This window comes from Agelaius tricolor, unplaced genomic scaffold (genome assembly GCF_023055355.1).
Source record: "Agelaius tricolor isolate 1412-34295 unplaced genomic scaffold, bAgeTri1.0.p SCAF_17, whole genome shotgun sequence".
Taxonomy (NCBI): Eukaryota; Metazoa; Chordata; class Aves; order Passeriformes; family Icteridae; genus Agelaius; species Agelaius tricolor.
Window position 1 is genome coordinate 6,710,515 of NW_027269277.1, and position 25,842 is coordinate 6,736,356.

The 25,842-nt window shown below is 41.5% G+C and overlaps 2 protein-coding genes across 6 annotated transcripts in view; one reads left to right on the plus strand and one right to left on the minus strand.

The window, feature by feature from the left end:
• MAP7D3 (MAP7 domain containing 3) overlaps positions 1–20,595 on the plus strand; it is a 42,848-nt gene extending 22,253 nt beyond the window's left edge. Inside the window, exons 7-20 of the mRNA XM_071442277.1 lie at positions 824–928; positions 2,628–2,726; positions 3,107–3,205; positions 4,273–4,395; positions 6,263–6,408; positions 6,800–6,930; positions 7,583–7,827; positions 12,103–12,238; positions 13,313–13,493; positions 14,606–14,710; positions 14,946–14,999; positions 15,770–15,863; positions 16,263–16,461; positions 17,563–20,595. Coding sequence (XP_071298378.1) covers positions 824–928; positions 2,628–2,726; positions 3,107–3,205; positions 4,273–4,395; positions 6,263–6,408; positions 6,800–6,930; positions 7,583–7,827; positions 12,103–12,238; positions 13,313–13,493; positions 14,606–14,710; positions 14,946–14,999; positions 15,770–15,863; positions 16,263–16,461; positions 17,563–17,872 — 2,027 coding nt within the window. The 3' untranslated portion in view covers positions 17,873–20,595. The remainder of the gene's footprint in view (positions 1–823; positions 929–2,627; positions 2,727–3,106; positions 3,206–4,272; positions 4,396–6,262; positions 6,409–6,799; positions 6,931–7,582; positions 7,828–12,102; positions 12,239–13,312; positions 13,494–14,605; positions 14,711–14,945; positions 15,000–15,769; positions 15,864–16,262; positions 16,462–17,562) is intronic.
• Positions 20,596–21,322: 727 nt separating this feature from the next.
• Positions 21,323–25,842, minus strand: part of FHL1 (four and a half LIM domains 1) — a 29,467-nt gene continuing 24,947 nt past the window's right edge. For 4 of the 5 annotated variants that reach the window (XM_071442282.1, XM_071442278.1, XM_071442280.1 and 1 more), the window contains exons 2-6: positions 25,646–25,827; positions 24,505–24,682; positions 23,852–24,021; positions 23,065–23,251; positions 21,323–22,303 (exon numbers count right to left, since the gene is read on the minus strand). In XM_071442282.1, coding sequence (XP_071298383.1) covers positions 22,146–22,303; positions 23,065–23,251; positions 23,852–24,021; positions 24,505–24,682; positions 25,646–25,801 — 849 coding nt within the window. In that variant the 5' untranslated portion in view covers positions 25,802–25,827 and the 3' untranslated portion in view covers positions 21,323–22,145. The remainder of the gene's footprint in view (positions 22,304–23,064; positions 23,252–23,851; positions 24,022–24,504; positions 24,683–25,645; positions 25,828–25,842) is intronic. The other variant, XM_071442281.1, reaches the window with a different exon arrangement.

A 25,842-nucleotide genomic window follows, 5' to 3' on the forward strand; every position in this document is an offset into this window, starting at 1 on the left:
GTGTACATTAATGTTTTCTGCTTACTGAGTTTCTGTGGCAACAGGTACATGCTTTTTCCAAGGCTTTCACACTCTGGAGTAGTGTTCATCCTGAAAGTACATTATTTGAAATTAAAAAGCAGGTATTTATCTGCCTTGTAATAAACTTTCAGTTCTGCCACACGAGATGTCATTTTTATCCATGTATATGTATCTGTATACACATACAAAAAAATATTAATGCCTCATGTGGCAGGTTTTTTTCTGAAAAATTGCAGCTTTGATAGGAAACATTAACTGAAGAGTAACTTTTAGAGAAAAAATGGCAGTTTCTAAAATACAGCAACCTTTGTGAAGCAGTCAGAAATAGGAATGCTTTCTTGCCTTTCCTTAGGACTTGGTTTTATTCCTCCAAAATAATTTGTTTTGGTTTGGATTTATTAATAGTGATTAAAAAACTGTTTTGACATACCCATGTGGCAGGAATGAAGAAAGAAAATAACAACAAAATCTGGAAAATTTCTGGGTCTTGCGAGTCTGATAACAGCAGACAACCTCAGTAACTTTTGTCTTTACATGTTAGGGGCACAGGGTTTAAAAATCCCTCTTTTGCACACAAATGCATAAATGCTGGCATGACTCCACTAAACTTTACCTGCTCTGTGCCTGTCCCGGCTGGTGCTAATGGTATCAAACCTGTTCAAAGGAAAACAAAATTTTGTGTTTGTCATCAAACAAAAGCAGAAATAGCTTTCAGGATGTAATACTTGGAGAGTGAGCTCTCAGCAAGGTGTGAAAGGCTCAGAATGAGGGCAGGTTCTGAAGTTTTCACTTCTCTCCGCAGCCAGCAAACGCTCACCCTCCACAGCCAACCTCAAACAGGCAGAGGCTGCCGTGAGCAAGGGCCTGTCCTCGTCATCTGCAGCTCTGTTAAATGCCTCAGATCGAGGTAAGTGGGGGTGTGGGGCTGCTCAGAGCAGGGCACTGCTCAGCTGTGCCTGGGGAGGAGACAGGAGGTGGAATAAAAACTCCTCCCTCCTCCCCTGCTGTGTGACTCACTTCGTATTTTGATCTCAGATGCATTTCATGCAATTTGTTAATCCAGCCTGACTGGTCAGGGCTTTGACCCAGTTGGTGTGATCTCTGTTAGAGGAGAAGAGCAATGGTAAACATGGTAAAAACTGCTGGGTTTTTTATTTTTTATTTCTGTAATTCTGTTACTAAAGTCAAATCTTGGTGAATGATTCACAGATAATTTCCCATCATCTCTATGGATTTGCATGCCTTAATTTACACCCATAAATTTCAGCAAAATAGAAACAGTATGAAAATAAAGTTTGCCTTGTTCTGTTAGACAGCTTCATTCATTTGATTGCCAATGGGACAGAAAAAATCAATTTTGACAAGGAATTGTCCTAATATACTTGTTAAGATTAATAAAAACTATTTGTAGGAGCACATATTTTGGCTTGTTTTAGCATGAGATTTTGTTATTTGGAATCTTCCCAGAGTTTCATATGAACCTGCCTATATCGCAAAAAATGGAAGATTCTGGTTTTGCTTTTTTGTTTGTCTAAAATGATGAATAAGCTAAAAGCTGTTTAATACAAAAGCAGATTCAGCTAGGTCTGTGCTGCAGTGTTCTGCCAATCTGCAGTCTCTGATCAAGCAAACTGAGCTAAAAGAATCCCTGACACAGACACAGCTAAAGGTGATTTTGCTGGTTCGTGTTGGAAGGTGATGCAGCAGAAAAATTTGTGCTCATCCATTCTTTGCCTGGTGGGGAAATCAGTGACTATATTTATACTGGCAGGGGCTCTGAGTCACTGGAGGCTGCTTGTGATTTTAAATTATATTTATATATTATGTGTCTGCAGGGTTCAGCTCTGGATATGAGTCAGAAGCAGGGTTGTAAAGTACAAATTAAACCTCTTACAAAGGAAGTCACTAATTATCAACTAATTAGGATTGCTTTCAAACTGTTGTCATACTCTGAAATCCTTTGTGAATCCTTAGTCACTTTGGAGAAAATATTCTCAGGTGGCCTAAAATACAACAGATTTGGACTCCAAGTGATCTGTGTGGTCAGGATGTAGGGGGTGACTTAGAGTGATCCTGTGCTCTCAATCTGACACTCAGGGAGAACTGTCAGTTTGATAAAAAATGGTAAATTCACAGGACATTAAATACAGCCACAAAATGAACCAGATTGCTGCTGTTGTGCATGTGTGCCTGGGAGGGTGAAGGAGCAGAATGTGGAAATGAGAAAATGATGCTTGTCCTGGATCAGTGGAGTATCTCCACGTACCACTGTGTTCTGTGTTAATTCTAGGCTCACTCACAGAGAATGTGAACAATTGTCTTTTAAAATTCTCATGTATTCTAAAGGTGTACAAAGATGGCCTCAGTAGGTCAAACAAGAATCTATTGTGGATGACATCCTGCTGCTGTGATTGGAAACATGCAGAAATAAAATAAGTAATGCTTCACATAAAGTGGTTCTTCCCTGATCCAGTTTTTCTGCTTCTGAAGAATTCAATATCATAAAGCAACTGAATCATTCCTTTCTCTCTTAGGGAAGTGGGGCAGGTGTTGGAGGGGACCTCTGGGCTTTTCAGCATAATTAATCCATGCACTTTCACTTCCAGGTACCACAAAGAGAAGTGCCTCATTAAACAGACTGAGTAACAAAGTCCCTCCACATTCCCAGCAGTCAGCACCCAAAGGTTCACAGGTGGAACAGAAAGGTGCTAGAAACCAGTTTGTTTTGAGAACTGGGAGGCAGTAAATGGGATATTCAAAGATGACTTTAAACCATGTCCCAGTTCCTTTATAAATGTTTTCACTCAGGCATTGATGCAGTCTGTGCACTGTGGCATAAATATCATTATGCACATTGCAGTGCCAGATATTGGGTAACTGTCTCTAAACCAGCCTTATTCCTCTGAAAAGTGGAAGGGTGGGGGGAAAGTAGACAAATGGTAGCCAAACCATTTAACTAATGAGAAAATAGTGCTTCATAATGATACATTGATGATTTTAGCTGATTAGTGAAAGCAAAGCATGGGATGGCAATTTAGAAAATCATATCTTGTTAAAAATAATCTTCCTTACGCTTGGTCTCTAGGAGGAACAGAAAAGAAGAGGAGCACATCTTTGAGTAGAATCAGTAGTAAACCCCAATCTTCTCCAGAGCTAGAAAAAGTGAAAAAGGAAGAAAAACCAGGTGGTTGTTTCATAAAACTGAATATTTCTTTAAAGCCTTTAAAGTTTGGATAGGCTTGATTTCACTAATTTCCTAGGTTCTTAAATTTCTAGGATTTTTAATGGCTTTTTTGTTACCCAGTGTTAGAGATAAAATGGTAAAAGTTAAGTTAAATTTTTATTTCTGGACAGAAAAAAAAATCCTCTAAGAAGGCCTTTCTCTTTATTAAATGGCAGTGCAAGCAGATAGCAACATGTGTCTGCTTAAGAAAGCAATCTATTTGAGATCTGGTAGATTGAAAGGTCAGAAATTCTAAAAATGCCATTGATCTGTTCACTTCTTAGTTAAATCTTACTTTTGCTTTTTAAAGTTCCGTTTCATTATTCAGTTTAAAAGCAACTTCTCTGTTCCTGCTGCTGGAGTAAACCATGTGCATGCAGAAGGAAGAAAGCTGTTCTCACTTCAGTCTCTTTTGATCCATGTATTTCCCACTAGGTTACAAATAACCTCTTTCCTGGGAACTCCTCCTAAACCTGAGGAATAGCACCTTGTCTAACATGTTTTTCCCTCTGAGTTAACAATTCTGAAACTTTCCTTTATAGCAGCTGTTACCAACAGTTGAAATTATTTCTGCTTCAGAATCTTTCCTGTATGAGAGAATGTTGGGTGCTGTCCATGTGAATCTGTGTGCAGGCAATGCTTGACCATAACTGCTGGCTTTGACTCGCAAGCCTTCTGTTTATTACGCCAAAACAGCCTTTCCTGCAATCTAGAGAATGTAGCTCTGAAGAGCTCAGTCAAAAACATCTCATACTTTGACTGGATTCAGCATTCATCTCTGTTGTACATGTGCCAGTCTCTGCACATTAAAATGACTTGTACTAAGCAAGGCAAGAAGTGCAACATAAGAGATTGCAGTGTTTAACCCTTCTGTGCTTTTCCTTTGGAATTCCCCCTCCATGACTTCAGTATTGATCTTCCAAAAACTGTGATTTGCAACAATGCTCAGTCTTCCTTTGCTTTGTACTGCTTGTTTTCCATGATATGATTTCATGTTGGATCCTTTTTGGTTTGTTCCTGTCATCCAGCTCGCCGCTCCCAGCTCAGTCCCCTGGACAGTGGCGTAATCAGCCGCCTCCTCGCCCCCACACAGGCCTCCCTAGCTAGGAGTAAAAGTGCTGCTACCTTGGCTGATGGACAGGACCCCTCAGGTAACAGGAGGGCACCAAAGCCTCAAAGTCTTACACAGTTGCTCTTCAAGCAAGAGCTTAGATGGTAGCTGCTAACTGTGCTACTCTGGATCAGACAGTTAAACGTGGTTGTGTGTAATTTTACTTACCCAGTATTTTCTGTGGTCATTAATACCCAATTCATATGCTATGTTGCATGTTTACTTTACAAAACCATATAATATTGGCTTTTAAACTCCAGTGCTGGTTTACTTGCTTTGCAGAGAACCAGATGCTGGTGTTCATTTTGGGGCTTTTGTGTGTGGCTTTTTTAACTGACAGAGATCTGCATTTGTACCTCAACTCAGTCTGAGACATTCTGGTTAGAACAGTACTAGGTAATGAAAGGAAAAAGGAACTAAAACAAGCAAACCTGTAATTTCAAAGTGCAAAATTAAATTTCCTTAGGGGAAGAAACTCTTGCAGGAACATGACAGTAGGGTTACCTGGAGATAAGTACAGGGGACCCTGAGCTGGCTTTGTTCAGCTGATAGGAGAAGTCAAGGTATAATAGAAGAGAGAAACCCTGGCTAACTCAAGCAGTTTTGTGTTGATCCAGACTGACCTGATATGTCCACACCAGGGCTCAGTTTACTAGAGCAGGAATTTGCAGGAATTAACCCCCCTAGCTGCATCCCACATGTCCTGGAATTGTTACTGGTTAATTAATAATTCCCCAGTAAATGCATCTGTGGAACCAATGTGGAGTCCTTTCTCTTCTTTTACCTTACAACTTGTGTTCCCAGTTTTGCTTGTTTCTTCTTTAGTATGAAATCACATCTTTATTTTTTATCTTACACCATTTCACTTGGTCCTTGTCAGTAACGGTGACATTTCCACACTGTTCCCCTTGTCTAATAATCAGTATTTATTTTTTGGCTTGTAGTCAGTAGTCATATTTTTACACACCTGTTGTATGTGCTGCTTTTATTTTACCATGAATATTTCAGTTCATGTCATGTGGGGAAATGCCATCTTTTTTTCTGTTACTGTTAGCACATGACACTCCCTTATTGCTGAATTAAAGATACATTTTTATAAGTTGATTTAGAGGTACTTTTTTCATTTCAGTAGAAAAGTACCTGTGCTTTAACACAACCTATGCACAAACAGAATGCAGGTCTCCATTTACAAATGCTGTAAATACAAAAATAAAATGTATTTTCCATAAAGTTACAAAAGTAAGTGCTGCATTTGTCACAATGTATTTGAATTATAGAAGAATCCAATATCTAGCTTTAGAATATTTTTGCATCTATATGTGCTTATCTGTCTGTGATCATGTTAGTAAAAAAATAATAAGATAAAATTTCTTCCAATATCTTATGTGTGAAGAGATTGACACTTGAGGTAGGAAAGGTATCATAGTTAAATAGTTGACCTATTTCTCTTGATAGATTTCTTTTACACCACCTTTGAAAGAAAGTAGGTTTCCTCCTTGAGTATAGAGGAAACATGTTTAAAATCTGAACCTCTCATGAAAAAATTGTCAGGAAAGATGCTAAGTCATTAAAACTGAAGTGTTTGTGATCGAATGCAACTTGACTAAAATTAAAGTAATGCTGGTGTACTGCAAATTTGGTTCATTTTTGGAAAAGCATTTTATTTTTATCTACTCCAGACTGCTGCTTTCAGAGTGTTTATTCTTGGTGCTGTTGCTTCCCAAGTACTAATTGTGTGGTGGTGTCTGTCTGTGACCCGTTGCACTGTGCACTGCCTGCGGTGTTTCCCTGTATGGTTTCTAACACACACAATCTCTCTTTCTCTTTTTCTCCCTCTTCCTTCTCTCCTGTTCTTATGCTGTGCACTTGGTTCTTGTTTTGTCTTGTCAAATTCCTAACTTTTATAGAATCTCACCTCTGTCCTCGTTCAGCTTCAGCCAGTTCCATCAGTTCCCCAGTCCCAGCTCCCAAAGTGCCGGTGCGCAGCCGTAGCATCGACAGGTTGAAGTCCTCTGTGTCTTCATCTGATGCGAGTTCACCTGATTCAACCCAGGTTTGTTGAAAACCCACAGGAATTAAGTTTCTATTAATCTGGGGGGTTGGAACAGCTCAGGATGAGATCCTGTTTCCCTTCTTTGCTGCTGCTTTCAGTAAGCATTAATGAAATGTACAATAGCATTTTCCTAAAAAATAGAGGATTAAAATCAAATTGGAATTTTATGGTACTTGATCTCTCTTGTATCTTGAATGCGTACTGTTTGCTGCTTATGGTTCCCAAAGTTTAACTTACGTAAAAATTAAGCACAGACCAGGTCTGTGTTCTGGAACATAGAGGAAATTCAAAGTGTGTCATGTTGACCACTTGCTTGTTTGTTGAAATAGCAGTTCTTCTGTCTGCAATGTATTCTAGAGTCAGCAATATTTTGGTTTTGTTTATCTTCTAGAAATCAGAGACAGAAAAACCATCCCCAGGCTCTGGCTTGAGGCGCCCTCCCTCACCATCCGTGTCTGCCCGTAGAAGATCCCCCTCTCCTGCTAATTTGGTGAAGCGTCCTCCATCCCCTTCTGCAGTCAGGTACGTGCCCAGGCTCAACCCTTTCTGCAGTCAGGTATGTGTAAATACCTTTTATTCAGCACAAAATGAAGACTTCTTCCTCTCTCAAGACAGCTGAGCTGTTAGAGTTTGGATGACCTATGCTATGCCATGTTTGTACAGAAATGTCTTCATTTTGGGTCCAATTTCCCTTTCCCAAAGTAGGGATGCAGCTTTTCTTCAACCTTTGTTGTGCAGACAAAACACACCCTAATCTTCTGTGCAGTCTGTGCACTAAAACCAGCGAAAGTCTGCAAGCTTTTGAATAAAGTGTTCCACCTGTATTAGCACAGGAAGTTTCTTGGGTTGGAATCATGAGGTTCATCCTAGATGTGAATTAAATGGAGATCTGGGCCAGCAATCCTGTTCTGATGTTAGCCCCAGGTAGCAAGGCCGGGTGCCCAAGGTGTCTTGGAATCCTGGTTTGAGTTTTATAGGGAAGGCACCAGTAATTTGTGGGTGGATTTACTTTTAAAAGTGAGGTATGTAATATAAACTAAACAAAGGAGACTGCTCTTCTGAGGTGCGTGGTTGAGGTTTTCATTGTTAGCTCTGAAAAGTACTCTTTATTTCAACAGGCAGAATACTCTTTATTTCAACAGGCAGCTCTGAAAAATACTCTTTATTTCAACAGGCAGAAGACTCGCCCACCTTCACCTGGTGTGTCTAAACAAAGGCCACCATCTCCTACTCCAGTCTCTAAACCAGCACCCATCCAGCGTCCATCTCTCACACCAAGTGTTATAAACATTACCAAAAAGAAAACTGAAGCAGAGAGCAAACCAAAGGATAAGAGCACAGAAGGAATAGGACAAGAGCAAGGTGCTTCCCTAGCCTTGGAGAGGGATGCAGGAGCAGCTAGCACAAAGACCAAAGAAGGTGGGTGTTCCTCAGTGTCTGACTCACTCCTGCTCCAGGCCTCTCCAGTGTGTGCTAGGAGTGGGGAAACAACTGGCTGGTGAGGCAGAGCCCTGGAGGGTAGGATGCTCTAAGACAGAACATGTTCATTGCTCATTATATATTAGTTTTTATGTTATGACTTTGGGATGTGAATTTTAATGCAGTAGTTGGTTTATTTGACTAGGAGATTTAAGTCAGGAGCTTTCAATATTACTACTTGTATTGTAATTTTAAGAAAAGCAGAAATCCTCTTTGCCTTTTGGGTTTCAGCTGCTCTAGCTGAGGGATCTGCTAGCTTAGGTTTATAAAGTCAGTAGTTAAACTACACAAAGGTCTTTCAGTTCAGTTGGTGGTTCTTAAAGTGCTCCTGTAGAGACCTTCTTGGAGGACAAAATCAGCTCCTGTTCGTCACAGGATGAGAGAAAGTTTTCACAATGCTTGAAGGCTGCCTTGGCCTAAGTTCCAGTGAGTGTGCAGTCATTGCTGCCTTGTGATCAGTTCACAAGTCACACTGAGAAGTTTTCCTGGTAGATTCAGGAAAGTCATGTACCACATAAGTAATTAGTGTTCTAGTGCTCTTCATTGTGCCCAGGGCCTCTGTCCCTGGGGAAAATGCCAGCTGCCATCTCCAGCAGAATCTGGGAGAGCCTTCTGATAAGGTCTGGCAGGCAAGTTCACTGTGCAGAAGGACTTAGGGGACCCTTGACAGGAAAAGGAGGGATCTTTAGAATGTAAGTTAGAGCCAGTGGGCAGTGCTGGGGGTGAGTCCCTCACACAGCAGGTAAGTGGGAACATGTGCTTGCTGCACGTTACTGCATGTTCCTGTGTGCTTCCCTGGGCTGCTCCTACTCTCTGCCACTTCTGAGGCTCCTCCTGACATGGCTTCTGTTGGATGTGAAGAAGTGTCATTCACCTGAAGAACTCGTGGTAGAGCTCTCTGGGCATGTGTTCCTGTGCAAGGAAGCCTGGCTGTCAGAGGTGGATGTTTGTACAAAGTCCCACATCCGAATTGCTGTCACATCCTTTGTCTTTGCAGTCAGAATGTCCATCCCTGAGTGTGCTGCCATACTGTGGATAAATGTCTTGTGTGCCTCAGAGCATCATCACTTCTGGTCAATGTCATCAGCTGGTTGAAGCCTCCATAATGATGTGTCCTAGTCCTGTATCTTCCAGTTGTTCTGGAACAAGAAGCTCTGTCCTTGTTCCTTGGATGCCTGATCTGTCTCCTCTCTATACTGACTTCTGAAACTGTACTAACCCAGTTTATCTGTTTTCCTATTAGTTTATTTCTAATCTCAAAATAGTCATCTTTGTTGTGATTCCTACTGGGGCTGGGCAAAGCTCTTCTTTGTTTGACACATAGAACAAAAGGAAATAGTGGGCATGTTCTTCAAAATAAGAGATTATTTCATTTCTCTCTTTGAATGTTTAGGTACACTGCAATATTGCTATATGAGGCAAAAATATTTTTTCTTAAGAAGTTCCTTTCAGTTTTCAAGGCAATTTTCATTTTACAGGTCTGTGTTAGCAGTTCACCCATGGGTTGGTGCAATTCCCTGTCCCAGACAGCTTCTGAAGTCAGAGCACACCAGTGAATGGCATGTGGCAAATCAGTCTCTAGGTCTTGTAGGTTTAGCCTACTTTCAGCTTTGTGCAATTGTATCTTCATATCCCATCTCTTCTCCTTCAAACTGAACTTGTTTGCCTGTTGCCGACAGCAATCAAGTTTTTGTCTTGTTTTTTGTCTTCCTCCTGCAATATACTGTTCCACAGTAAAACACTTTTTATTTTTCAGTGACTGGAGCAGTTGTCATTTCTGGCAGCAGCCTCTCGCAGCTTCTCTGAGAATTAAAAGGCTTGTTCAACTTAAAGCATAAGAAGTGCTCCTTCATGAGCTCTCACCTTATGCATGATGATAGGTAATAAACTATCATGGAGCCTCACATTTTGTGTATCTGGGTATTGAAGGCTTTGAAATATGATTCCTAGATTAATTGTGAATTAACTACTTACCTTGAAATCTGTTGGAATCTTCCCTCCATCCAGCTAGTACTACATTTTGCAAGTGTTCAGAGATTGTTTCTCTTGCATCTTTCTCTCTTTCCCCTTTCCTTACAAAGAGGGAAGTCCTTTGATAAAAAGAATGACTAGGAGTACAAGGAAAAGGAAGCTGAGTGCAAAAGACAGTCAGAATTTTCTTATGGCATGTTAGCAATCATGTTGGAAAATCTCATGTCCTGCCCTATGGAAACAGGCTGTACAGGGATACATGGAGATGAAAACAGTATTGAAGTACCCATATGGAAATCATCAGTAAAACTGCAGAAGTGAGAATGCAGTGGGAAGGTCCCCAACCCTTTCTTCTTTTTTCCGCCTGTTCTTTCCATATCTGCAGTGTTCTGAACTGTTGTGACTAATTTTCTTCTGTCAATACCAGATATCATTCTTAAACTGTCGTCATGCTGTAACCCTAGAACTTAAGTCTAAAACCTTTAGGCTTCTTGCTGAGCATTAGGTTGTCTTATTTAGGTTCAGTTTTGAGGGGAAATAGGTTAAACCTGACATTAAGTGTCAACCAAATTTGATACAACTGGGACAGATGGCAAACCTGCAACAAAAAAAATGGCCTCTGCTGTGAAAAGTGAGTAGTCTGAACAGAAAGTACACTCATATGGCAGAGGAAGAGAGAGACATTCTTCATGGCTGTACACTGGCAACAGTAAATGAAACCTAGGAAGTTTCAGAATATTGGAAAAAAAGCATCTGCCTGTCTTGAATAGGCAGATCTGCTAATGGTTTTGTAAATGCAAAATGGTCTTTCTTGCTCAGAAGGAGGAGGACCCCTTTTGACTGAGTTCAAATTTGGAACACTCATGGCTGATTTTTGTTAGTACCAACATGACTGCAACTTTTCCCACATCAGAAGCAGTGTGTTGTCTGGGGAGGTGGTGTTTTCTCAGCTTTGGGTAAATCTAAATGTTAGAACACTGTCTATGCCTGCACTACATCAGTGCTGAAATGCTTTTCTTAGGACTGCAAGGACAATTTTTATGCACAAAAGACAGCCATGATTCAGCTGCTGAGAGTTTGCTGTGTGTAATTATATCCTGCAGCTGCAGGTAGTGATTGTGTGTCCGTGGGGCCTAAGCAGCTTTTCAGGTATTAAAGTTCCTAATGATGACATTGTGTTTTGAATGATTTGTCTTCAGGTCAGAAGTAAAACAAGTGGTCAAACCCTGATGTCATAGTTCATTAAAAGTACCTTGACTTTAATGCTTTATAAATGTTAAGCAAACATACATGTGCTGATTTGTGAAATGTTAGGAGAAAGGCAGGTCCTCACCAACATTATGATGCTGCTGCTCTACTGACATCAGGAACTGATTCTCTGAATATTCAGATGATGAGCTCTTAAATCTCATTCAAACCAAAATACTTCTAGGGAATACCTGATAGAAATCAGAGTTCTTTCAGTTTAAATATTGAGAGCAGCTGGATGGCAAGATGGTTCTGTTTTGACTTTTTTCCTGATGTTAATTTGTAATAGCGCCTCTGATGTTCAGACACCTGAACACCAGGCAGGTCATGAAGAAGCATAAACAGCAGGACCTGCAAAGATTTACTCACCTGGTGATGAAGCTGTTTTGATCTCCATGTAAATTGGAAATTGATTGGTTGCTGATGTATAGAAATATGGTATTACTGAAGTCATTAGTATGTGCCTTCAGGGCCAGATAAAATGATGAGCATTTGCACACCAAGATACTCAGTAAATATAAATGAATGTTAATGTTATGAAACAAGAAAAATAGAAGAACGATAATTTCTTCTTTAGGGTCCCGTGTGTTCAGTTTTATTAGAAGGAAGTGAAAGGTATTTCCTAAAGCAGATTTTTTCCAGTTTTCTTATCAGTGTTCAAACATTACAGAAATGAGAGTGTCTTGTCAGAGACATGTTTTTAAATGCTGTGATAAATGGAGAGTATCTTGAAGTGTATGATCTGGAATATGGCTGGATCAGTGTTGAAATGAGCTGTTACTATTTCAGTGTCAGATATCGTGGCTCTGCATCTCCAGGGCTCCCCTCTGGCTCTTGCAGGCCTGTTACAGATAAGGATGCAATCACTGTGTGATGAGCACTGATGGAAAAGATACTGAATCAGTTGGCCATAAGATCTCACCTCACAGAGATAACATCTTTCATAGTTTTAAGTTCCTGGAACTTTCTAACAGCAGATTCTTTTAACCTTTGCAGAATCAGGTAGCAAAACAGTAGCAGGGACCACCACAGCTGAAGAAGCTGCTAAAATCCTGACAGAGAAGCGACGTCTGGCACGGGAGCAAAGAGAGCGTGAAGACCAAGAAAGAATTCAGAGGCAAGAAGAGGAAAGGTAACAATTGAGGGGAAGAAAGGGATGCTCTCAGTGGTGGGGTGTGGTTGGAAAGGACACTCCAGCTGTATATGTTTTCTTAGTTTTAATTTAACTTCCTGCATATGTTAATACAGTTCCTGAAGCTGAGAGGCACTGGCACCAACCTGGGACAAGTTATTGTGTGTAACATCAGTTTATTTCTCAGTACATATGTAATGCACAGTCCCTGTGAAATCACTGCTTTTTCCTTCCAGATACCAGTGGGGCTTTTGTTTCACAACTAGAATATGCTCTTTGTAGCGCTTGTGTTTGGTTTGAAAGAGTCAAACTCTCTGTATTAAACTTTCCTTTCATCAACTTAGGCAGTGGTTTGATGGTACATTAAATCTCACTTTAGTGATATGAAATATGAATCAGAAATGTTGCAGGCAAGTAATTAAAAGTGTTAAATCAGTGTGCATTTGGTTCACTGCATAGAAGTTGTTGAATTAAATGGCTAAGTTAGTGCTGACTAAACTTGTTCCAGATCAGGGGTCACCTGTCTGCTTCTATAAACAGGGTGGAGTGTCAGATTTTGTCGCTTTCCCAGTTGTGGTTATGAAGCTGTCAGAAATTTGCATATAATCTGCTCTAGAAATATGTCATCAGATCTGCTCTGTATGTCTGCAAGAGCTGGCAGTGTACACCTTCAGAGTATCTCTGAATTCAGGGTATAGAAGAAACAGTCTTTTAGGGAATCCCACTAAATTTATGTTTGACAGTGATGATAAGCTTCATTCATGTCATGGTTGCAGATGGTTTTTATTAGATGGTCATTGCTTAATCCAGTTCTCAATCAAACATTCCATTATTGGAGCAACCTGCCTTGACTTAATCAGCAAAGAGCATTTATTCACAGATAATTTCTTCCAAGTTATTCCAATTTTCACTTTGACAAGTCTGGATAGTGGCTTTCGTAAATCCACACCAGAAAGTGTCTTTATCCAGTTGTTTCTGACTGCCTAGAACTTTCTTGCTTTCCTACTCTGTCTCTTGTGCATGCACACTTTTAAAGAAATAAATACCCAGTAATCTGTACCTTGGAAATTGTAGAATCAGAGAAGAAGAAGTGGCCAGGAGAGCAGCTGAGGAGAAGGCGCGGCGGGAGGAGGAGCTGCGGAAGCAGGAGGAGGAAAGGAGGCAGACTCAGGAGGAGCAGCAGAGACAGGCTGAGGAGGAGAGGCTCCGCCGGGAGCAGGAGGAGCAGGAGAAACTTGCAGAGCTTCAACAGCAGGTCTGTGCCTCCAGCTGGGTTCCTGGAAGAAGCTGCTGCTGTGGTTTCAAGAGGGTTGTCTTTGATTTTTCTTTCACAGAATGGTTTTGACAAATCTGTCAGGCATGATGTGAGGCTGAGTTCATCCTGTCTGAGATGGATTTGAGACTGTCTGTAGGTCTTTTCCTTGCCCTGGTCTCTGTGATTTTTAATTTTTTCCCCTAGCATTTAGTAAATTCAAGTGTGGGCAGAAGCAGCTATTTTGGAATATTTTTTTTTAGTCATCAGGGATGCTGTTTTGCATATGTAAAATATTTGTACTGAGCCCACTTTACAAGCAGACAGCTATGAGTTACAAGAAGATGGTCTGTCTGGAAAGTAATCTGGTTTATTCTGATTCCTCTCAAAGAAAGATTGGTAGTGTTTCCAAGTCTGCTTTTCCTGTTGCTGAATAGTCTTCCACAGCAAGTACCTTTACAAAGGCATCCTTTGAACTGAAGGGAGCAGTTCTGCAGAAAGCAGGCTTTCCTTAAGTTAGATTAATTCTGAAAACTAAAACAGTTTTACATTGAAATTCTTCGTGTTCAAAGAGCTGTGAATGGTTTTGCCATGTGTCTGGATATTTCTTTAAATGTTTGTTAACAGCAATTACTCAGAGTGTTAACTATGTTTCTGTCTTCTTGGCAGTTATACTGGAAAAGATTTTCCAGTGTAGAAGGAGTAGAAGATGTTCAGCACCAAGTGTCTTGGTGGCAATACCCAACTGCCAAGATTTTTAAGTTAACCTTGACACATTCAGAATTTAATGGCTGTCTTGTTACTTTATAGATTGTCCTCATTAGCCAAATGTTCATCCCAAAGCATAGTCTGAACAGCAACATTCAGTATCTCAGCAACATTCAGAACATTTGCATTACCTCAATATAGTTGGTTTCAGTTTTTTAATATCATAGTAATATATATTTCATGTCAGTAACTAGGTAATTGACATTTAATTGTAGTGTGTGGTCATATTGAATAGTGATTGTCTGATGTTCCTGTCTGTGTTGAACTAGATTCTATAACTCCTTTTGCTTTTTACTGTTGGAATAAGTTATGCACTGGGTGCTCTCTTCTTTTTGTTTTATTTTCAGAAAGAAGAAGCTGAAGCAAAAGCTCAAGAAGAGGCTGAAAGACAGCGACTGGAAAGGGAGAGGATTATGCAGCAAAATATGCAGGAAAGGCTTGAAAGGAAAAAGGTAGCCTGTTTTGAATTCTCAGCCTAAAATGAACAGGCAAATGGTCACAGATGCAATTAAATAGAAGTGTGGTTTTTTTTCAAGGCTGCCAGCTCTGATTTGTGAGATTTAAAAACAGTGATGAAAATAGTACACTCATGAAATATGAAAATATATTATGATTGATGAATTTTAACCAGAATGCTGAAATATAAAGTTCTGTAAGTCATTGTAAATGTTCTCCATGTTTTAACAGAGAATCGAAGAAATAATGAAAAGAACACGGAAATCGGATCAAAACGAGTCCAAGGTACTTTGATCTGTATAATGACAGAAAAGGACTTTTTGCCTTGTATCCTGTCTTCCTCTGTTATCTTTACACAAAATGGCTTCCACAGGAAGTGCAGAGTTCTGGTGCACCAGAATAATTTCCAGTAGCTTGCCATTGCACACATTCTTCTGCTTTGCTTGCTGTGTGAAGAGTCTTTGTTACATTTTTGTTCTAGGCCTGTAGACACAATGTTATCTGGTGTTATCACTTCCAGACTGGTTTTTAAAACACTGTTTTAACCAAACACTCCTTAGTAATGGATTTTTTTTTCAGCTGTATGCATTCTGCCAGAAAACTTAGAATTCTGGCATCATTTGTTTGCTTAAAGCAAAAGAATTGTTTAGAGCAGTTCTCTTTGGATTGATATTGCTACAGTAAACTGGATGTATTTTTGTTAATGCAGTGACCTAAGTTTTTTGGAAAATTGTACATATTGAGGAATAGTTGTTCCTCTTTGAACATTCAAATATTCAAGTCTTCCAGTCGCTGAAAATCAATAAAAATTTAGCACACACCTTGGAGAAATGAGGGGAAAAGGATCTCATGAATAATAGGTGGGAGGTGGAAGTGGGTCCCACAGGCTCTGGCTCTGCAGAGCACATGTTCCTGGGTGACCTGGTTGTCTGTGAGCCTTTGAATTCATGTGGCCTCACTTCTGGACCCAGAATGGTCTTGTGTGGGAGCTGTGACTGAATATGTGAAACTGTGGAGGACAGGGAGTTGTTCCAAATAACACTGTGGCAATTCAGTTGCAGAATGAAGGGAAGTCTGTCTCGGAGGTGATGGAGGGAGAGGATATTGAAGAGGAGGAGGAGTTGGGTCTTGAGAAGACTGGTCAGCCAGGTAAGGAAGCTGAGGGAGTCAGGCCTGGGTGGCAGTGAGTTCCAGTGATGTTTAAGCTCTGTTGCAGTCCTAACAGCACTGGGATGGCCTGAGACACCAGTCCCAGAGATGCCGGGGGACTCCCTTGAACAGAGAATCAGTCAAAATTATTTGAGAGTGAAATTCAGGCAGCATGCTTTCATTTTACAAGTGGATTTTTGAAGATGAAAAACAAATTTCATGTTGATATAGGCAGCTTGTCTGTAGACAAATCTATTGAAGCCAAGTGCCTCGGGGTTTGGCTGGAAATATTATTTTGGCACTTGTATTTTATTCATCTAGAATAACAATTCTGCTACTCACGTTCTTTTCTCTCTTGCATTTAATTTTCTCTCCTCCCCCCCTCCCCACAATGTGCAGGAAAGCTAAATGGTGTTGACTTGCTCCAGGACATCAAGGGGGAGGCAGAAGATTGTTTAGAGACTGCACAAAGCATGATCTCTGCAGAATCTGAGGCACAAGATGAGTCAGAGTTGAAGGCCAGTGAAGTGTTCATGAATGGAAGTGACTTGAAAAGTGACGAGGGGTCTCTGTGTGTTTCTGAGCTAAAGGATTCCAGGTGAGTCTGCTGTACTGTGGGAGCACTGAGCTCTCCCACAAGAGAGTTCTTGTCTGTGTTTAAATGAATCAGTGCTGTCTGCAGCACCTTGCTGGCTCCGTGGGGTCTGTGTGCCTTTCTCCAGCCATGTGGTGTGTGCTGTCAGCTCACAGCCTCACACAGGGCAGGTAGCTCAGCATCATTGTTTGTTTAGATGGCACCTTGTTAACAGTGCTGCCTTTGCTGAGGAGTGAGACACACAGCCAGCAACATGGCAATGTTGATTATAAAAACTGAAATTGCCTTGAAACCTTTTTCATTTAAATGCCTTGCAGTTCTTCTCATTAACAAAACATGAAACAAGAGGGAGGAAGATAACACTGAAAAGGAAGAATAACCTGCAGAAAGCTCTAGAACACTGTCAGTTGTGCCAAAGCACAAGATACAATGCAGAAGCCTCCCTTAGTGAAGAATTTGGGTTTTTTACTGTTTCAATTTTTTTTTTTTTTAACATAAAGCTTTTTCATCTACTACTGGAAAATTTGTCCTCTGATGCTTGTTCCATTTGCTCATCTAAATGCTAATGATTTAGAAATGACATTATGAACACTTTTTTAAAGTGATGATAAATTAATGTCATTCCTCCAGTGATGGAATATAAAGACATTTCCATGATTTTCTAAGAATGAGTGAAAATTCATCCATAATTTGGGTTTAGCTTTTGAATCTGTTTTAAATATTGCTGGTCTTCTGAGACTAAGTTTTGTGTTCAAAAAATCTTAGCTGGAGAAAAAAAATTAAAAATGCACCCTACAAAAATCAAGACTTTATAATCAAAGCTTTAAACTTGTTACTTTCTTATATCAAATTTCTAGAGGCAGAAACCTTACCTGAGGGCTGTCAGTATAGTAAAAAATGAGTATATATTGCTGAGTTCTTCCCCATTGGCTCTTGGAGGGGAGACTCTGTGGCAGCTGAAGCTTGTCAGGGAACCCTGTGGGATATTCAGTGCTTTGCAGAGTATGCAGACTGTTAATTATCTGTCCTGGAATCAATGTAAAGGTTAAACATGTGGAAACTGCAACACAAGCTTTTTATTTTTCCATTCTCTGTTTTTTGTAGTCATCCTGCAAAAGAAGCGGTTATTGATGACTCGGGGAAGTTGGGTGTTCATGGAGCTGATCATACAATTGGACTTATTCAGAATCTTAATGGAAAATCTGGGTCCTGGACTTTTGAGGAGTTCATTGATGTTGGAGTACATTCCAAGTCAACCAAACTGAGCTCGGACAGCATCTCTGCTGGTAACTGTAATCAAAACTTGAATGATGCTGCTACACTACCTTCTAGTCCCAAATTGGCTTTTGAGGAAGATGGTGCAGTGAATTCATTGACCAAACCTATAGATGCTTCATCAGGTAATCCAAGCTGACTTCCCTGTCTTTCTCTTCCCCTGGCTAGGCAATTCACCTCCTTGTGTTTTGCTCTCCTTGCCTTAACTACAGCTTCTTATTTTCAAGGCACTTTTTCCAGTGTGTAGACTGGAGGGAAGGCTCTTTCTTTAGTGCTTTTAACTTGAATTCTGTCAAAAGGAGTCACCAACTGATGCCTTTTTAGGGACTTGATAAGGCCCAACATTAAGGCTCTTCCAAAGACACAGCTGAGCCCATGTGAAGTTCCAAACAGCATTGAAGCTCATATGTTGTATTTAAGGTTTTTCTAAGACATGTTAAATGGCACATGTTACTTTTGAAGATACAAAATAGTTTAAAAGGTGTCTGATGTAACTCTACACACCAGATCTTTTCACTCCTAGGCATGTTCTGTTTTTGATGCTGACCTGTGTGGTCTTACAGGGTCTCCTCAGTCTCTTAGCAGTGTATTAGCTGTCCTCTCTACTTATTGTAGAACAGTCTTTCACTACACTGAGGCAGGTAACACCAACCTGAAATTCCACAGATGGTTGTGTTACGTTTTGGGAGGAGTAGTAAAGCTGTACACAAAATATTCTGAATTTTCTGCAAGAGGCAGGGCTGCATCTCAAGCCTCATGTACTTGAGAAGCCAAGCCCTGATGCAGTACAGTGCATAGTGTGTCAGAGAAGCTTCAGAAAGCCAGTTTATGTAAGAATGGACTTCTCTGGTGTTGGAGCCAAACCCCAAAGGGCTGTTTTCACAGGAGATCTCTTTCCATGGGATAAATGACTGTGTGATCAGTTGAAGTGAATGCTAGTGGAAGAACAAGCCTTGCTATCCACATTTCCTTCCAGTGATGTGTAGCACTTTCCTTGATTAAAGTGTAGCACTTTCCTAGACTGAGCTGTTTCCTGAGTCTCCTCTGTCACTCTGCGTCCGGTGAATTTGAGTTCCATGGGCACACCCTGATGAGGGCATCCCTTGAGGCCACACCAAACAGGGCCATGGGACAGACACATTTATTGTGGTTCTGCTGTTCACTTTTTCTTGTGAGCAGACTCATTACCTTTTTAGTGAAGGAAGTGTGGCCTTTTAATTTTGAGCTTGAAAATTTTTAAATGTAATACAGTTTAAGAATTCTGTACATAACTTTGAAATTCCTGTAATATTCCTAATATTCCTGTAAAAAGAAAGAAAGTCTACTGTGCTGGTTTTGGACTGTAAGTGACCAAGTGGTTCTGTGCTCACTCCTGGATGTAGACTGACAGTGATGATGGATGCATGTGGCATACACACAGTTATGATGGTTAAATGTTTTCTTTTCTTTGCTCTTTGGACAGAACTGTGAACACTAGAGACCTGGAAATAATCTGATTGCACTTCAGTAATCCAGTGTTTTCTCAAGTACCGAAGGCCTTGTTTTGAAAAGCTGCTTGTTTACCTTTATCCATCTTCAAGTTTGCAAAAAACAACAGGGGAGGGATGACAAACTTCTAATTTGCACCTTGAAACATTTCAGGGAAACTGTTGTGCTAATGTTCTTTTTTTGTTCGTTTAGCTAATTGTTAGATAAAGTTTCCAAGTTCAAGTTATTCCTTGTTTCCCCTTTACAGACTTTACAGTAACCTGATTGAGTCTTTTTTTTTTATTATTATTTTCATATCAGTATCATGTAGAACATGCCACTGGAGGCTCCCCACTTAGCTGCAGACTTTGCATATTTCTAAAATGATCTTGATGAAATAAAAGACTCACTCAGTGTATGTTAAAGCTGAACTCCCTTTTTAATGTCTAGAAAAATGTTGTTGCTTGTTGGTTCATGTGCTATTTAAAAATGCAAAATTGAGTATTTTCAATTTTGAATGGAGAAGAAAAATTCCTTATCTAATGTGAAAATATTGGCAGTTTCAAAATGCAAGTGTTGTACCATCACTAATATGTTTTAATCTATTGGCAAACATCAAAACATTTTTCAGCATGTGCTCTAATACATTGCAAAAATGTTGAGTCCCTAGATTTGTCTGTTGATGCAGTTTAAGGTGTTAGCTTTTAAAAAATGTTTTCCTTTTGAATTACTTATTTATCTACACTTATGGAAGTATTATTTTATTGTGTACATAACAGTATTAGACCATTGAAGTCATGTTTTGTTCATGTTAATTATTCCAAGTGTTCCAGTTCCAGCTCTATAACAGTGGCTGCAAACTGCATATATATTTCCCTTCCCCTAAAGCCTGCATTAAATAATCTATTTAACCTGAATTTGCCTGCTTTTTTCAGCATGAAGAGTTTAACGAAGCATCTTCTGAAAATTGCTACTAAAAGTAATAATGCAGCCTTGTTGTCTCCTGTAACAGATAGACTGGATAGGTCATTACTTTAAAAGTAGCTGTCTCAAAACCTGCTCCAAGCCACTGGCTGCTCCCTCGGTGGCAGTGGTGCAGGCCAGCAGCAGCTGTGTGTGCACTGGGGTTGCTGGAAGCACACCTGTGCTGCAACAGGAGCCCTCAGCCTTCCCCTCTTGCTGTTCAGAGATCCTGTAGAACTGTTTTAGACTTTAGAGCAGTGCCTTAGGTGAAAGGAGAACTGTATTTTTGTATGATAGCTGTTTGTTCTGGCAGAGACAATCATTCTAACAAAGATGCCGATATTTTTTCTGTGCTGAGATTTGTTGGCTGGCCTGCTCCAGCCCTGTGTAAATACGTGTGCACAGTTAAATAAACTTTGCAGTTGAACAATGCTTTATTTCTGTAATGTTAAATGTGACCTTACTAGGCCTCTCCACCCCTTGCCATGCTGACCTGCCTTGGGATGCACTCTGGTGCTGCTCTAACTGCTCCAGATTGCCACAGTAGCTGCCTGTGTGGTTGGGAGGGGATTTGCACTAACACCTTCAGCTCTTGCTGTGTTTGTCCGTGCTGATGGCGTGTTCTGAACTGAGGGATTCTTTAACCTGCTCTTCCCTGCCAGCTTTGCCTTTCCCCTGCAGCAGCAGCATCTCTGTGTTGTGAGGGTGAGTCCAGCAGTGGAGCAGTGACCAGCAAGATGCTGCCTTTCATTTTCTTGCAAGGGTTCTTTATCAGTTGTTGAAAGGGAATGGCTGGAGCAGATCCAGTTGATAAAGTATTTCACTACTGTGGAACAAAACTTCCTTAAACCAGCATTCAGGTTGCTGAAGCGTGGTGGATCTGTGCATGAATGGTGGCTGTACATATGCTCTCCAAAGGGCTTTTTCACACAGGCTGTTTCTGGCAGATGGTCCAGTGTCAGTTATATATTAAAAAAAAATAATTAGTTTATGGAAATTGTTGCTTTAGTCCTCAGATACTTAAGGGTTCAATGACAGCACAGCTGACTCTTACTTTGCCAGTATCAATGTAGTAGACTTGGTTTCAGTAGCTTAGCCCTAAGACATGTCAATCAGATAAGATGTGCAAAATGAAAAAAAATAATTTCCAGACTATGGATTCCAAGCAGGCACTAGTCTCACTTTTATTCAGTCACTAAACATACACTGACATGATAGGAGAGCTAGCCTTGAATGAGCTATTTTTAAGGCACTTGTAAATGCATGTGCATGTTGTAGGTGAAAGATTTACTACTTGTTAATGGATTAATAATTATACATAGACAGCCTTGTTTAAACAATAATATAAAAAAAGCTGATGAGGAAAACTTGCAGGCAAACCACACGGAAATCAAGACTAAAACAAGGTTATGGAAACTTAACTAAGCTAAATGTCACTGCCAAAACATTGCTATCTGTAAGATGAAGCCATTCCTTACATGTGCTGCAATGTGGTGTTGTAGAGTAAGCTAAGGTATTTATTACTTATTAATGGTGCAGTGTTTGTTGTGTATCTGTACTTGTAGAAGCATAATAATGGATCCCTCTGATCCCACATGCAATCTTTGCATCTCTTTGTTGGAGGTGCATGCCTTGTCAAACCCACTTCAGTTAAGTGCCAAGCTTAATCATATACCAGATAAGTTTAAAACTAGATTTGTTTTAGTTTAAGCCACACACAGATGATGCAGTGTGTGGATCTCTAAATCTAACAGCATTTCAAGCCTTTATACTAGGAGTTACTTGGAAACAGGGTTAGATTTTTGCAAGGCTACATGCTTTTGTACTGCACGATCTTCAAAAGTCAAACCCAGTATATTGAGGCTAATTTAGTTCTTACACTAAAATGGAAAAAGTTAAAACTCTCAGCATGCAAAAACCTGCTCTTTTACCAGGGCTGTTTGGGAAAGCAGGGCTTTAAAATCCATCTTACATCTGCTCATTTACAGTCGTTTGGGACACTCAGCACAATAAATTTTTCCATTATGGCAAACAAAGCGCTTGTTGGCCAGCCCACGGGCACACTTTGTGCATTTGAAACAGTAATCGTGCCAGGACTCATCTTCATAGTTAACCACACTGGTTCCTCTTCCAAATCCTGCTAGGAGAGAACACAATTATAGGACGGCGATAGTAGCGGTGCCTTGGCTGGGCTGTCCCAACCAGCCCTGCCTGGTGCTGCCCCCCCAGAGCTGCCCCAGGCTTGCAGGCCACGGGGGCTGCCTGAAACACCCAAGTGGCAGCTGAGCCATGGTTTTGTTCCATCTTCTGATGTTTCTTGAAGAAGAAACACAAGCATAAGGCTTGCATGGCTTGTTTCTGCAATAAGCTTTTTCCCTTGGCTCCTTTCTCCAGCAATCAAGGAGAGATGTGGAGCAAGGACAGGTTGGGATAAACACTTGAGGGCTCAGATCTGGGCTCTAAAATGCAGGATGGAATGTGAGCCTCGTGGGACTGGCAGGACAGTGCCCACATTTCAGACCTGAGATCTGTCATCCAGTCAGTTTTAAGTGTAAAATACAGCAGAAGGGCTGCAAATGTCCCTTTGGGACAATAAAACACCACTCGTTTTAGACTTAAGGATCCCAGTCTAAGATATGGGTGGGAATAGTTCTGGTTGGGGGAGTTTTGAAGGAGGTAAATTTGAGACATGCAGAGGCTGCAGAGCTCAGTTACCAGCTCAGCCTCCATCCAACACAAGCACGTGGCTCAAGAGTCAGATCACATGTAAAATGCTGGGATTGGGCTTGGGTTACCAGACCTGCTTCTGATGTTACCCATCCCTGGGCTCCCTGTCTTTGGGGGATCACTGTCCTGACCTTCAGCACCCACTGCCCTGGAGCTGCATTTAAGCCAACATACCTGTAATAGGATTCTTGCATCCAGCACACTTCTTGGCAACACACTCCTTGTAGCACTCAACACAGTAAAACTGATCCTCCACAGCTGTGAAGCGCTTCCCTCCCAGTTGCTTCTTGCAGTTGGAGCAAATGAAACACTCGGAATGCCAAGGCTGCTCCTGGTAAGTGAGGCCTCCAGAAGTGATGGGCTGGGAGAGGAGGAGCAGAGGTGTGGTTAAGAATCAGCAGGGGACAAGAGAGGTGACACAGGCAAGGGGTGTTGGGTAGGAAAGCTTTGTCGTGGAGAGGATCTTTGCAAAGTTTGCATCAAAATTTAATTGACCAGTGCAGTTGAGTCCCTCTAACCTGAAATCCCACATAACTGGCACTGTCATAATACTTTCTTTTACCTGCAGTAACTGAAATTCCACACTAATCAGTTGCAGAAGTTGTAAAACAGCTACTGTTTCACTTCTTGAATATTCAGTACCACTGCAGAGTTTAAACTACCCCAAGGCAAGTGCCAGACTGGTATCACTTGATTTCTGCAGTGTTGCCATCAGCTAACCCAACCACCCCTGCCCAGATCCTGTAATGCACAGGAACCATCAGCTCTCCCACCATTGCACCAGCTGCTGGCACTGGTATCTCAGAGGAAGAACATCAGTATTGTAAACCAGGTGAACCAATGTACCAATGGTAAACCAGGTGAACCATGGTTTGTCTGCTGGTTCACCCTCCCAGCTCCCAAAAGGCACACGAGGGCTGGTTCTGGCACCTGCCTCTGCAGAGGGGAAGGACTCACTTACATTCTTGCACTTAGCACAGGTCTTGGCAAACTTGTGCTCATGGCAGGAGACACAGTAGAAGTCATCACCCTTGGGGAAGAAGCTCCCAGATCCAATCACTTGCTTGCACTGGCTGCAGGTGAAGCAGTCCTTGTGCCACACCATCTTCTTGTACTCAACGTTTTGGTCTCCTACAACAGATAAAAATAAGTTGTCCTGTGAGATTTCAGGCCTGTGGCAAACCATTCTCCCTGTGCAGTGTTACATCTGTGGCAGGACCTGTCCATAGCTATGCCCAGGATTCCAGGAATGCAGACTAGGGATGAGCTGGTAATTTCTGTATCTGATTCTAGCCAGGGCTTGCTAGATTTTCTTAAAATAGTTATCAGCTGCCTGAGCCTTTTAGGACCTTGATTTACTGAGCAAAGCTTTTGGTAGAAATAGTTTAAGACATGAGAGTTAATTATCCACATGAGGGTTAACTGCAAAGCAGCCTTTCAACACTTGAATAAAATGGACAGGTGAGAGCAGCAGTCAAAACTTACTATTCTGAGGTGCTCCAGCCTTCCACTGTGATGCCCAAACCTCTAACTGCAGCCTCCACAGCCTGATAAACCCCCCTGGTTATGCCCTGGAGCAGAACATGGCCCTCAGACCCATCACTGGCACAGTACCTGCAATAATGGGCTTGAAGCAGCCCTTACACCTGGGTGCATCCTCAGTAGCAGTGCAGTTGCTGCACCAGACCTTGTTGTTCTCCCTCAGCATGAAGGGCTCGTTGACCAGGGACGTGTAGCACTTGAAGCAGCGGAAGCAGCTGTCGTGCCAGTAGCGGTTCTTGAAATGCAGCTCCTGCAATGAACAGAAAGGGAGGGAGGGATGGAGTGAGAAGCTTTTCTCTCCCCCTGAGCAGCCCTAAAGCCAAGCTCCTGTCTCACCAGCCTGGGCAGTAAAAGATGGATTTGTTGTTTCTAAGTTTGTCTGATTCAGTGGGTAGGGCTACAGTTCCTCTTCAAGCACTCAAGGGAAGGACATTTAACCAAACTCACTGACACAATCACATTCACTTTGGGCTTCCAGGGGGGCAGAACGTGCTTCAAACCAACAGCTTGGAGATTTGAGATTCTGCAAGTTCTCGGGTTCTTACATTCCCTCTAGTTCAGGTGTACATTATTATTGCCATAAATATTTGTCTGGCCCTGAAGGTATATGCTAATGACTTCAGTAATATATTTCTATAGATAAGCAACAAACCAATTTCCAGTTTTTATGGAGATCAAAATAATTTCAACCACCAGGTTTGCAGATATTTGCTGGTCCTGCAGTTTGTGTTTCTTCATGTCCTGCCTGGTGTTAGAGTGTCTGAACATCAGAGATAGTATTATAAATTAACATAAGGAAAAATACCCAGCAGAACCATCTTGCCATCCAACTGCTGTCAAAATATATATACAGAAAGAACTCTTGATTTCCATCACGAAGCAATAAGCATCTAACAAACTGAAAAAAATCAGACCTCAGTGCTTTGCCCAGCAGATGAGTTTTGCAGACCCTATTCAGGCCAGCTCCCTGCAGCTCTCTCTGCAGGGCAATTCAGCATTTGCAGCAGGCCATGTGGCTGGATCTAGATGGTGGAATAAGATCTTGTGCCCAAGCAGCCCACCATGAACACACCCCAGCACCGCTCTTTGCCCGATGAGCACACGGCTGGCAGCCAGAGGACTCCAAAGAGCTGCTCAGAGCCTGAGCAGAGCAAACAGGAGAGTGACCAGCCTCTGCCTCTCCTCCTCACCCACCAAGGAGCTCAGCACTGACCTTGGAGTCGGCCCCGATGGGTTTCTTGCACTCGATGCAGGTGTTGGCGCAGAACTTGTCGAAGCACTTGACGCAGCAGTGCCGCCCCTCCTTCTGCACGTACTTCTTGCCCTGCAGGGGGTCCCGGCAGTAGTGGCAGTCGAAGCGCTCCGACATGGTGCCCACGGTGTAGCTGCCAGGCCCTGCAAGAGCACAGC